The sequence below is a fragment of the Podarcis pityusensis genome, assembly GCF_964106645.2.
Source record: "Podarcis pityusensis genome assembly, chromosome: 4".
NCBI lineage: Eukaryota > Metazoa > Chordata > Lepidosauria > Squamata > Lacertidae > Podarcis > Podarcis pityusensis.
Genome location: NC_138027.1, coordinates 18,982,096 through 18,994,736, shown reverse-complemented (window position 1 = coordinate 18,994,736; position 12,641 = coordinate 18,982,096). Strand labels below are relative to the sequence as shown.

General features: G+C 44.2%; 1 protein-coding gene across 4 annotated transcripts in view; it reads right to left on the bottom strand.

Moving 5' to 3' along the window:
• Window positions 1-12,641, bottom strand: part of CNTN5 (contactin 5) — a 674,545-nt gene that overhangs the window by 15,659 nt on the left and 646,245 nt on the right. For all 4 annotated transcript variants that reach the window (XM_081001824.1, XM_081001823.1, XM_081001826.1 and 1 more), the window contains 3 exons: window positions 12,132-12,202; window positions 7,140-7,374; window positions 5,035-5,144 (listed from right to left, as the gene is read on the bottom strand). In XM_081001824.1, the coding sequence (XP_080857950.1) occupies window positions 5,035-5,144; window positions 7,140-7,374; window positions 12,132-12,202 (416 nt within the window). The remainder of the gene's footprint in view (window positions 1-5,034; window positions 5,145-7,139; window positions 7,375-12,131; window positions 12,203-12,641) is intronic.

The following is a 12,641-nucleotide window of genomic DNA, read 5'->3' as shown; positions in this document are numbered from 1 at the left end:
GCATTGATTCCAATTTCATCCACAGGGCAATTTGGCTCTGAAGAAGCTACTCATAATTATCTAGACAACATTTCCTCAGAGAACGAGGCTTACAGCCCAATTATGCAGCAGCTCACAGATTCAAGCAGTCGCTTCCAGTGCCAGGGCACAGAGGCAATCTGCAGCTGCTAGCAATTTTTCAGGGCGAACAGAGCAAAGGTGTGAATCTCTGCTTGCCCCCCCTGCAGCTAAAGCTGTCCCAAAGGACTTGGAAGCACAGGTAATGTGCTGGACTTGGGACAAATCGACATAATAAAAATGCCTACGATAAACAAAACACGGCATGTGATATATATGTGTTGCCCTTGCCATGCCACCCTAGCCATTGAAAGCCAGCCTTATGAAAAGGTAGAGCTTTGTGGAATACACAGGGTTGGATCCAGACTAAGGGGGAACTCCTGTGGCAAGACCTTCTGGGATGAAAAGCTTAGGATACATTGGATTTCTGGCTCAGCTTGTGTAAGGTGTTCATCTCAGTTCAGCCAGCGCTCAGTCAGTTCAGCCAGCGCTCAGTCCCTCAGATGTGGTATGATGGGGGTGGAACCAGAAAGGGAGGACTCTGGTTGGCTCCTCAGCCCATTCAGCTTAGTCACATGACCTGGCAACCCAGCGTAGAGCACTGTTTTAAAAGCTTGTGTAGCCTTGCCAGGTTTTGGCAAACCAGCCGCCGCCGCCCTGCTACTAAGAGCCAACACACCAATGAGGCACAATAAGGCCTCCTCTCAGGCAGCAGAAGACCCTGAGGCAATGCCTCGTGAGTGTTATGCCTGCTGTGCTGATGTTGTTTGGAAAGCATTGGTGCTGATTTCAGCTTGGACGGTGCCAATTTCCAGCAACACCTCACTGAAACTGTGCCAGATCTTTTGGAGCACATGAGAGCTCGTGCAATTTGGGTGGGATCTTGCTGGAAATTGGTGCAATCTCACCCAAAATGGTTGCCAATGCTAGCACCGCTTCTGTGGGGCAGGCACCTTAGGCAGCACTTCCAGCGTGGTGTAGTGGTTAAGAGCGGTAGTCTCGTAATCTGGTGAACCGGGTTCGCGTCTCCGCTCCTCCACATGCAGCTGCTGGGTGACCTTGGGCCAGTCACACTTCTCTGAAGTCTCTCAGCCTCACTCACCTCACAGAGAGTTTGTTGTGGGGGAGGAAGGGAAAGGAGAATGTTAGCCGCTTTGAGACTCCTGAAGGGGAGTGAAAGGCGGGATATCAAATCCAAACTCTCTTTTCTTCTTCTTCTTCTTCTTCTTCTTCTTCTTCTTCTTCTTCTTCTTCTTCTTCTTCTTCTTCTTCCCGTTTTGCCTCAAGTGGCAAAATGGAACATGCAGCCGCTATTGCTACTGAATCGGGTTTGGATCTGGTGTAGCATTACGCTGGCCCAACTTACACCAGATTGATATACACAAGTTTCTTAGGCATAGGATTGCTACCTCGGGTCCCACTGACACCAATTGGACATGGCTTTGTCAGGCCGAATGAAGTGCTGAAACCTGCCCTGCAGTTTTGTGAATATTTTCTTCCCCCAGTTTTCAGTCTCATTCCCAGGGCAATTGAGAATTTCTTCATAATTCGGTGGCTACAGGGTTGAGCTGACCTTAGGATTTCCCCTGCACTCAACATTTCTCCAGCACTCTTGCAACCTTCCTGGTATGACAAAGGCCCCCTATGAGAAGTTACCTCATAGTGTCTTACCCTCAGCTTTAAAGTGAGGGTAGCTGGGAAGGCTGGCGACTGAGCACCCAAGACCAATGCACTGACTTACTTCATTTTTTAAAGGTAAGTTCTTCCTTTTACCTTTCATTTCCCTCCCACATTTATTTCTATAACAGTAATAAGACTCTGCTTTAAGAAATAACAACAAACAGGTGCCAGGTGTGTGAGAGGCACCATCCCTGCCTTTCTGTGCTTACAAGAAAGCCCAGTTGGAGATATCATGAGCTTTCCAGGAAGTATGGGCACCCAGGAAGGCTGCAGAGCACTGGAGAGATATTATTTACAGAATGAAAGGACAGATACTCACAAAGCCCCTCAGGCATCTTGATAGTCAGGGAAGCAAAACCAAAGCCCCACACAACCTTCCATGACAATGTTGCTTTAAATTTTCTCTCCCCTTTGATAACTCTTGGAAGCAGTTCATTTTCTCATTAACTGAGAGAAAATGGTAAAAAAAAAAACACTGCTGAAGAACTTTTCAGTGCTGCCTTAGTCACGATTTTAATAGTATTGATGTTCAACTTAAACATCCTTTGAGTCTGGCAAGTTTCCAGTGGAAAAGCGTGACAGTGGCAGCTGGTAGCTTCAATAGCTTTTTAAAAAATACACAGATTCATGGTCAGGGAGCCAATTCCTATATTGTAGGAATGTGATTGCTAAAAGGATCCTCCACACAGCATTCCTCAAGCTGCCACATGATGGAGACAAGCAAAAGGGGAGAGCTGTATCTCCTGTATTTTTTGCTTATGATCACCCAGGGCTGGCCATTGTCAGGTTAAAGAATGCTGGACTAGACAGATCAGCAAGACACTTTATGTTTCTATATATTACAATGATTTTTGGGGGAGTACATAGGAAACTGTGTTGTACCAATTGCAACATGGGTCCATCAATATTGTCAACACTGACTGGTACTGGCATTCCAAGGTTTCAGACAGGAGTTTTCCCCAGTCCAACCTAGAGATGCTCTGGACTGATCTCTGCAAAGCATGCTCTCTACCACTGAGCTATGGCCACTCTCCAGGTAGGGGAATCAATAAGGCACCAGTAATGCAAAAAAAGCGGGACGCGGGTGGCGCTGTGGGTTAAACCACAGAGCCTAGGGCTTGCCGATCAGAAGGTCGCCGGTTCGAATCCCTGCGATGGGGTGAGCTCCCGTTGCTCGGTCCCTGCTCCTGCCAACCTAGCAGTTCGAAAGCACATCAAAGTGCAAGTAGATAAATAGGTACTGCTCCGGTGGGAAGGTAAACGGCATTTCCGTGCGCTGCTCTGGTTCGCCAGAAGTGGCTTAGTCATGCTGGCCACATGACCTGGAAGCTGTACGCTGGCTCCCTTGGCCAATAAAGCGAGATGAGCGCCGCAACCCCAGAGTTGTCCACGACTGGACCTAACGGTCAGGGGTCCCTTTACCTTTACTAATGCGAAAAAGCACACTCATCCAGTTGAGAGAACCAGTTATTGCATTACCAACCATCTCTGGTGTTTAGACCTGAAGGGGTGGGAGCTCTTTGTAGTTCTGCCACCCTCAGAAGAGTGGAAAATGACAGCCCACGGGGACAGTTTTCTCTGTGGCAGCTCCTAAATACTGAACCATGGAAAACAGCAACCAACCAGAAAAGGAGGCCTCTGTTGGTCCAGAGCCAAGGACTATCTAGCACAGACTCTCCAAGTGTCCCTAGTTTCCAGGGACAGTACCGGATTTATGCAATTCCCGAGCCAAGGAGATGAGTAACTATACAACCATTGGAAGACATCTGAAGGCAGCCCTGTACAGTGGTACCTCCAGTTGCGAATGCGATCCGTTCTGGAGGCCCGGCCAGATCTCGAGGTTTCCGCAACCCAAGGATCACTGTTCTACACATGCCCGTGGCAGTAGACTGCTTCTGTGCATGTGTGCGCAGCAAAACCTGGTCTGATACCTCTGAGTTTGCCGCTTTCATAACGTGAAGTTTACTTAAGCAGAGGGTTACGTAAGCCGAGGTGCTACTGTATAGGGAAGTTTTTTAATGTTTAATGTTTCATTATGTTTTTATATATGATGGAAGCCATCTAGAGTGGCTGGGACAACCCGGTCAGATGGATGAGATATAATAATAATAATAATAATAATAAGAAGAAGAAGAATAAATAGGTAAAGGTAAAGGGGACCCCTGACCATTAGGTCCAGTCGTGGCAGACTCTAGGGTTGCGGGCTCATCTTGCTTTACTGGCCGAGGGAGCCGGCGTACAGCTTCCGGGTCATGTGGCCAGCATGACTGAGCCGCTTCTGGTGAACCAGAGCAGCGCACGGAAACGCCGTTTACCTTCCTGCTGGAGCGGTACCTATTTATCTACTTGCACTTTGACGTGCTTTTGAAGTGCTAGGTTGGCAGGAGCAGGGACCGAGCAATGGGAGCTCACCCCGTCGTGGGGATTCGAACCGCTGACCTTCTGATTGGCAAGTCCTAGGCTCTGTGGTTTAACCCACAGCGCCACCCGCGTCCCTAATAATAATAAATAGGATGTCTCTATTTTTATCAGAAAAATGTTGGAGGGTATGCTAGTCTGGCATTATGTTTCCCACCATAATTTTATCCTCATATCCTCATACTCTGCCTTGCTACATCTTCACAAAAGTGCAGATTATAAATTTGCTAATAAATAAATAAATATAAAATAAAGACGCAAAATCCACTTAAAAAAACAACAACACCCAAACAAATCTCCACCCAGCTGCATCTTTCAATGGGGAAAAGTACAAAGTTAGAGGACGCTAAATGACCAGCCTGCATTAGCCTCAGAAGCAATGCTGGTGGTTCTTTGCTGAAAACCCAGGGCCACATCACCGATAGCTCTGACTGCCATTCAAGGATGCCTTTGAAAGCGGACAATTGCTAGCAATATACCCCTCAGTACAAAACACAGCAGACCTGCGGTTGTTCCAAGTAGGTCACAGGGGACTTATCTCTCCTGTCACTTTTGTTAACAAAACATGGCAGCAAACAATTGCAAAAGAAACAGGGCAGCCAACCGCCCCAGAAAAAATTATATATTGCAAAAATAAAATAAAAATGCCGCCGATTGGAAAACCCTCTGAAGTCTTGAAAACCTGCTCTGTGGATTCTATACGTTACTTAGCATAATGGGTAATCCAGCCCTGTCTGAATAACTTCCTCTCCTTTTGTTACCGCTGTATGATAACTATTAAAAAATGGACAGAGCTTTCACCGCATCATCCTTTTAGCCGGCCACAGGGTTAGGGAAGCAAAAGCAAAACCCATCACAGTTTGTATTTTATATTAATACCTCAAATCCCTGAGGTCTTCCCAGGCTTTCTTTGCTGTGTCTCCACGCAACGAGAATCTCTGAAACAGACAATCCTGTAGCCTGGACATCAGTTGGAGCAGCGCTGGGTTCTGTAGGTAAGGGGGGGGGGGAATGAAATAGTGAACTTCAGCTGGAACAAAATAGCACAGCCAAATTTGTCATATACTTTCCCTTTAGCCTCTCTTATTGCTGGGGATAAAACTTCACAGTTGTCCTGAGCATCAGCAAAAGCGACACAATGAAAACTGTTATTTCTATTGCTTTCCTTTATGTCACATCCGTTCATATCCCTATTACCGACAGGCCCAGAGAGATAGGCTATTGAGAACTCCGATGCCTACGCCACAGCCCACATGCATCTGAATGTTTTGTGACAAACTAGCACAATCCTAAGTGTTTATGATCGATGTGGTGCGTGGGAAGAGAGGGTTGATTATTACCGTGGTTGCTTCCAATATTAAAGCATTTATAGCCAACTTTTCAAAACATGCACTGAAGGAGGCCTACAGTAAAATAGTCGCAATGCAGTTACAATATGACGCCTGGATAACACATCAAACCAAAGTTCCTATGTTTTCATAGCATGAAACAAGAAATGTTATGGAGTCAGAGAAATATTATGCTTCGATGTTTTCCACCCAATATGATGGTCTGTGCAGTAAGTGTGCCTTGTTTTCTGTTTTATGCAATTCAAAGATTTGTGCATTGAAAGCCATTTCCTGGATTTTATATCATTGAAGCAATTACCTTGTTGTCAGGGAAGATTGCGGCAGGACAAATAATTTGCAAGCTCCCCAAAATGGTGGGCGGCAGTTTTCTATAAATGTGGAAATTATTTCCCTTACACAGAACTGTGTTGCTCCAAATGGAAAGTGAGGAGACCAAAATATAAATAGCTTTTCCCCATATGGGAACAGAAATCAAGTCTTTTTGCTTAATACGAGAAACAAATGCTTGCTTTTTTGTTGCATTGCACGCTGTTATTCACTGGGCTTTCACCAATGCTAGACACTAAAATGCAAATTTGCAGGAAAAGGTTGGGAATGCACAATCTATGAATAAGCTCTGGTATAATTTTCTGAAAGTTTATGGAGATGGAATGGTAGCTTTTATTGATTTGGACTGGAAAAAGAGACCATCAAATCTGCTGTGAGATGAAATAGCCCATAACTCAGTACATTGCTGAATGTTGTTTGACTAACACTAAGAATAAGATGGATAGGTCCATTAGGTTTGCCTATAATTGTTGCCAGTGTTACAATCATAACCTTTTATTAATATTCCAGCATCAACTTCCAACTATAAATGCCTTTGTAGAACTGTGCAGATGAAAGGTCCAATATCTATAAAAGTTCTTTTCATAATATTTAAGATATTATGCGCAAGGTCTCAGCTACACTGTTTTCTCATTTGCAAAGGCTATCATGTGGACTTCCATGTTTAGTTTACCATAGATGGCAGTTTTATCTAAAACTAATGGGAGAGCTTCATTCATTAAGTGAAAATGAGCCTTGGAAAAGTAATCAGTGGGTATCTCTTTACATTAAAAATTGTGTCTTTTTTATACTAGTTTGCCATGGGAAGCCCATGTTGTGAATACTCCTAAGTATCCACAGGAACATAAAATGAGCCTGCTGGAACAAGCAAATGGCAGCTGGTTACTCCTGCCTTAGGCTAATTATTATCAGCTTGCAGTGATAAGGAGGGAAGCTTTGCCACTGGTACCTCTGACGTTATAGAAGTCACTTCCTGCTGAAATATGAGAGGATCCATCTGCATTGGCATTCCGCTGGCTTTTGAAGACATGCCTGTTTACACAGACTTTCTCTTGATCTCTCGAGTGGAGTCTTCTGTTTAATTACTGTTCTGTTCTAATGGGATGGTTTTATTACATATTTTAATCTTTCAATGGGATTTTTTTAAATTGTGTATTTTAATTACGGACGCTTATAATCTGTTTGTGATCTATTTTATACTTGTAAACTGCTTAGAAGCCTATTTGGGCATTCAGCAACGTATTAATTAATTACAGACATCTGATTTAAAAAAAAAATGGGAGTGGAAGATTGGGTTCACCAACTCACCTCCCTCTGCAGAGCAAATGACTACGATAGGACTGAATGGCCCATCTCCTTTGTTGTTGTAAGCGCCAACTTTCACTTCGAATGGAGTCAGGGGAGGCACACTCTCGTCTCTGTAGATGAACTTGGAAGCGTCGGAAGAGGTTACCATTTTTTCCTTCCAGCCTCTTGTCCCGTTGGGCCGGAAGGCTACTATGTACCCAAAGCTTTCTCCATTCTGGAACTCTTCAGAAACTGGCTAAAGAAAGATGAGTTCGGTTATTCCTCTGGTTTGAAGTGGAAGATAATCTGCCCAAAGCTATTCCTTGGATAATATTGCTACCATGACTACCACCGTGATTATTTTCAACCTGCCCTTCACCCTAAGATCTCAGGGTAGGCTATCACAATTTAAACACAATGTTAAAACAGCTTAGGACAACTTAAAAAGGTAAAGGTAAAGGACCCCTGATAAGTCCAGTCGCAGACAACTCTGGGGTTGCGGCGCTCATCTCGCTTTACAAGCCAAGGGCATTTGTCCGCAGACAGTTTTTCCGGGTCATGTGGCCAGCATGACTAATCCGCTTCTGGCGAAACCAGAGCAGCACACGGAAATGCTGTTTACCTTCCTGCCAGAGTGGTACCTATTTATCTACTTGCACTGGCATGCTTTTGAACTGCTCGGTTGGCAGGAGCTGGGACCGAGCAACAGGAGCTCACCCCGTTGCGGGGATTTGAACTGCCAACCTTCTGATCAGCAAGCCCAAGAGGCTCAGTGGTTTAGACCACAGCTGCACCCGTATAAATAAGGCAGATCCTAAAAATATGCATCTCGAGTGTCAAGAACCAAGCAAAGGGGGGTGTCTGCAACCTTCAAAGCGACACAATATGGGAAGGGAAAGGTTAGGGGATAGCATTTGGGACACTGCTAGCATGATGAAGCTCATTCAGCTAGATGAGACAAGCAGCCCAGTACTCAGAAAGTCCCATTGAGTTCAGCGGGACTTATTCATAGGGGTTAATGCTTTTGGTGCAGCTGGCATGCTTTTGAGAAGGACCAGGAAAAGATGGAACTTTATAATGCACTAGGATGCAAAATTTTAAGGCGATGTATGCCAGTATAATATACTTTAATTGTTGGAAGATACTTTCTCCTTTTTAAATGTTAGCTTCATGTAAAACAACAACAACAACAACAACAACAAAGGGTTGGATCTGGACTTTTAGAGCAGTCAAAAAGTTACACTGGGCTATGCAGGATTGGGATTGAGCAAAGTCCCCCTCCACAGAACTGGCCCCCTTTTGGTTGCAGTCCTGCTAGGTTTACTCATAGGTAAGTCCAAATGAATTCAATGGTGCTTACTCCCAGCTAAGTGGGCTTAGGATTGCCGCTAAGTACAGCCATTGAACTGAATGGCATTTAAGTTGGTCATGATTTTCCATTGTGTTCAATGGAACTATTCAAAGGGTGACGAAGGGAACAATCCCTATGCACAAAAAGCTGGCGTAAGACACACTGGTGTAAGTTACATCTGGGTCAAGTTACACGAGGTCCAAAGCCTGTCGAGAAACAAGGCTGCTGCTCTGCCTAAGCCTGGCAGACTCTAAAACTGTGTTATATGCCAGGTTCCCAGGTGACATGACCAAGCTGAACAGACTTACGAAGCAGCCTAAGCTTCCCCTCTCTGGTCAGGTCTAGCTGCACCCTAAGCTGCTTATCCTGGTGGATCTTGCCATAGGATTGCCCCCTAAGTCTGGATCTAACCCAGAAACAAACATTTAAATCACCATATTCATAAATAAACAAATGAACAGAATACGTTTAAATGCCCAAGCCAAACTTTCGATATAATTTGAGACTTGGCCTCAAATTATGCTGTCTGAGGGGGAGAAAACTTCCAGTTATCATTGTCCGCCTATTAAGTGGCGTTCTGGCATTTTTCATTTAAATATAACGCAGTGAGAATTCTTGGAAGGACCACTGATTTCCATAATTCCTAGCATTATTTCCTGACATTTTGAAATGAGATGCCTGAATATCGCTCCGGTTAGGAGAGCTACTGCTAGCAGGCAGCATCTCATTTCAAGGAAATCCTCAAAGTTTGCTGCTGCGTTGCAGAGTTCGGTGCTGCTGGCATGAATTGCAAGGCTCTCAACCAGACGAAACATGGCGTTTTTAATTGGCACCAACGGGAGCCTTCTTCTCATTGTAAATAGTAGGCATTTGGGGTGTGGGTGTGTGGAGAGATCCATTTCCAATCTATACGCCATGCTCTGGTAACTTCCAGAGTGGATTATTGCAATGTGCTCTATGTAGGGCTGCCCTTGAAGGTGACTCATGTTGGTCCAAAATGCAGCAGACAGATTACTGGCTGGGGCAGGCATAGGCAAACTCGGTCCTCCAGATGTTTTGGGACTACAACTCCCATCATCCCTAGCGAACAGGACCAGTGCCTGGGCTGGGGATCCATATAACAGTTCATTTCCAGGTTGACAGTTCCAGGTTGACAGTTCATTTCCGGGTCAAATTTTAGGCACTCGTGTTAGTATTTAAAGCTCTAAATAGTCCTTTTTATAATGTACCCAGCAGATGGAGAATAAGAACCAGAGCTGTAGCTAGGTGATCTTGTGCCCCGGCAGAACCGTCCAGATTGTGCCTCCTAGCCATGAACTAGCCATGGACTGAAATTAGCTCTTCTTTCTGCCTCTCCTCCAACCCTCCACCCATTCAATTCACCCTTTGTTTAAACCTTTTCTTATCAGTCAATAATCAATAATTTGATTATAGGTGTATTTATTTTTAGCCGATTTTGCGGGGGGGGGCTCATCTGCGTCCCTGGCGGGGCCCACCCCACCACCCTCTAACTATGGCCCTGATCAGAAGTTTCTTCTTCTTCTTTATCTCTACTGTTTCTTAACTCTTTGTTCTCTTCCCCCTTCCCCCCCCTCTCTCTCCTTGTTCTCTTTCTTTCTTTCTTTCTCTCTTTCCTCTCTTTCTTGTCTTTTCGTTTCTATTTATCCTCCATGAGTGTCATCTGATACAGCGGAATTCATCTTATTTTTTATTTTATTTTTATGTTCATCTTAAAGATTGTAGGAAATGCAAGAGATTTAATTGGAAACGCAGGGGTCAGCAAAGTCCAAAGGCCCACTTTTAAGATTAAACGGCAAAAACAGCACTATAATTTAAGGCAACTTGCTGCGATCTCTTCAGTATTTATTTACTTATTTAAAATATTTATAAGCCGTTTCCCCAAGCAAACCTCCCCCAAGGTGGCTTCCATGGTAAGAATGTCCAAAATACAGAAGCAATAGGAAATAGAAATGCAAAATGCACTAAAAGTTAAATGAGCCAGCAATAATAAAATACCCACCCAGCAAAGATAAAACCCAGTTTCCTTATTCATTGAGTTCACAGAGCAGTATAACAAAAGAAACAGAGATTACACACAGGCCTCCCGAAACAGGCAAATCTTCAGATTATAGCGGATTAAGGATTATAGTGTGGTGATTTTCCTGAGGTTTATTATTTTTATTTACAAATCTATAACCCGTACTTTCATAAAAACATAGCAAGGTTGAGTATGACATATAAGGATAGAATCAAGAAAAGAGACACAAAAACATCCACAATACTTCAATAAATATCGACAAATACCGACTGGTTTAAAGATAAATCATGTTGTAAAAGCCTGCATAAACAAACAAAGAAAAAAGTTTTCAAAAGACATTTGAAGGAAGGGAGGGATGGTTTCCATCAAACCTCTAGTGGCAGGGAGTTCCACAGGACGGGGTCTGCCACACTAAAGGCCCAGTCCCTCGTGAAGGCCAACCAAACCTCAGGGAGGGAGGAGAAAGAATCAGCATGTTTAGTGAAGCAGGATGGTTTAGTGAAGAGAGCTAGGCCCACACTCCTGCCTAGGAATGGGCGAATCTGTCAATTTCGGGTCTCATTTTTCCAATCTTAAATTCAGTTCTCCACATTTTGGAGCAATTTGCATTTATTTATTTTTTTAAAAAAGGATCCTCATGAAAATTCACCCGCATTTTCGCCTGAATTTCTTCCAAAAAGCACATTTTTGCATGCAGTTTTGACGAATTCATACATTTTTTGCAGGCATTCCCCTCCCCATAGAACGTACTTTTTCCATTTTAGTTTTACTAATACCTTCACCTTGGATTTTTTTTTTGTACTTCTCCTAATACATGCATTTTTGCCAAAACTGGTTGGCGAGTTGCATTGCAATGTTCAGATAAAGGCGAATTCTGAAGGACAGCTGTGTTTGGGTTCAGTCATTGTTTCAGAAAGTGGTGAATTTGATCCATTCAATGCAAACTGAACCAGATCTCTTCCTCGTCCTAGTTCTACTTTTGTGGACTCTCCTTCCTTGGAGGTTTTTAAGCAGAGGTCGGATGGTCATCTGTCCTGGATGCTTTAGCTGAGATTCCTGCATTGCAGTGGGCTGGACTAGATGGCCCTAGGGCAGCGGTTCTCAACTTGTGGGTCTCCAGATGTTGTTGGACTACAACCCCCATCATCCCTGAGCTCTGGTCTTGCTAGCTAGGGGTGATGGGAGTTGTAGTTCAACAACATCTGGGGATCCACAAGTTGAGAAAGGCTGCTCTAGGGGGTCCCTCTCAGCTCTGTGATTACAGACACTGCAGAAGCAGTGGGGTGAGGGAAACTTGGTGGTCTGAACTTGTTGCTTTAATATCAGGTATGGATGCTGAGTTTGCTCCTTGGTTATCCCAGGTTGTGGTTTAAGTCCCGAATAATAAACCAGAATTAATTTGGGGGGTTCTGCTGGACTCTCCACAGGCTCTCCAAATGACTGCCACTTCCTCTTCATGTTAAATTGGGCGCCGCGGGGAGATTTTAACCGACATTTAAGACCTGATCTTCCGAGTGCCTCTCTTGACAGGCTTTGCTGTGGGGAAACCTCTGCGCAGGTCTCTGTACCCTGCTCTCAAAGAAGTCAACATGAAACGAGGCCTTTAATCAAAAGAGCTCCTTACCTCCCATGCTATTACTAATTCATGCCTTCTTCCACTTCTGCCACTTACATTAGCAGGAGCTGTCTTTGGAACTGTGAACAAAAGAGAGAGAGGGGGAGAAGGGGGAAAATTGAGAACAAGCTAGTTTGTGAAGTCACCCCCCCCCCCCCTTGTCAAGAAGATGATGCATCCTGGGCAAATCAGGTAAAGAAAAAAATCAAATAAAGGAAGATGCTGCTATCTCTGGTTGGATTCTATTTTGAGTAGAAACCCAATTATCCTGATGCACTGTGCCAGGAAGATTTTGGGCATCACCTGGAAGGACAGAGTCTCAAGCCTACATTCCCAGCATGTTTGCATTCCTTTCTCAGTGACGTCTATGCTGGCTTGGTCATGCCCACAGAATGGGAAATCAGTATAAAGTAAGCAGCATATAAGCGGCACAAAAAACACTAAAAAAACCATTCTACGTTCTAAATCTTATATTAATAATCCAAAAATTGAGAGAGCTATGTACAAGATCTACTACAG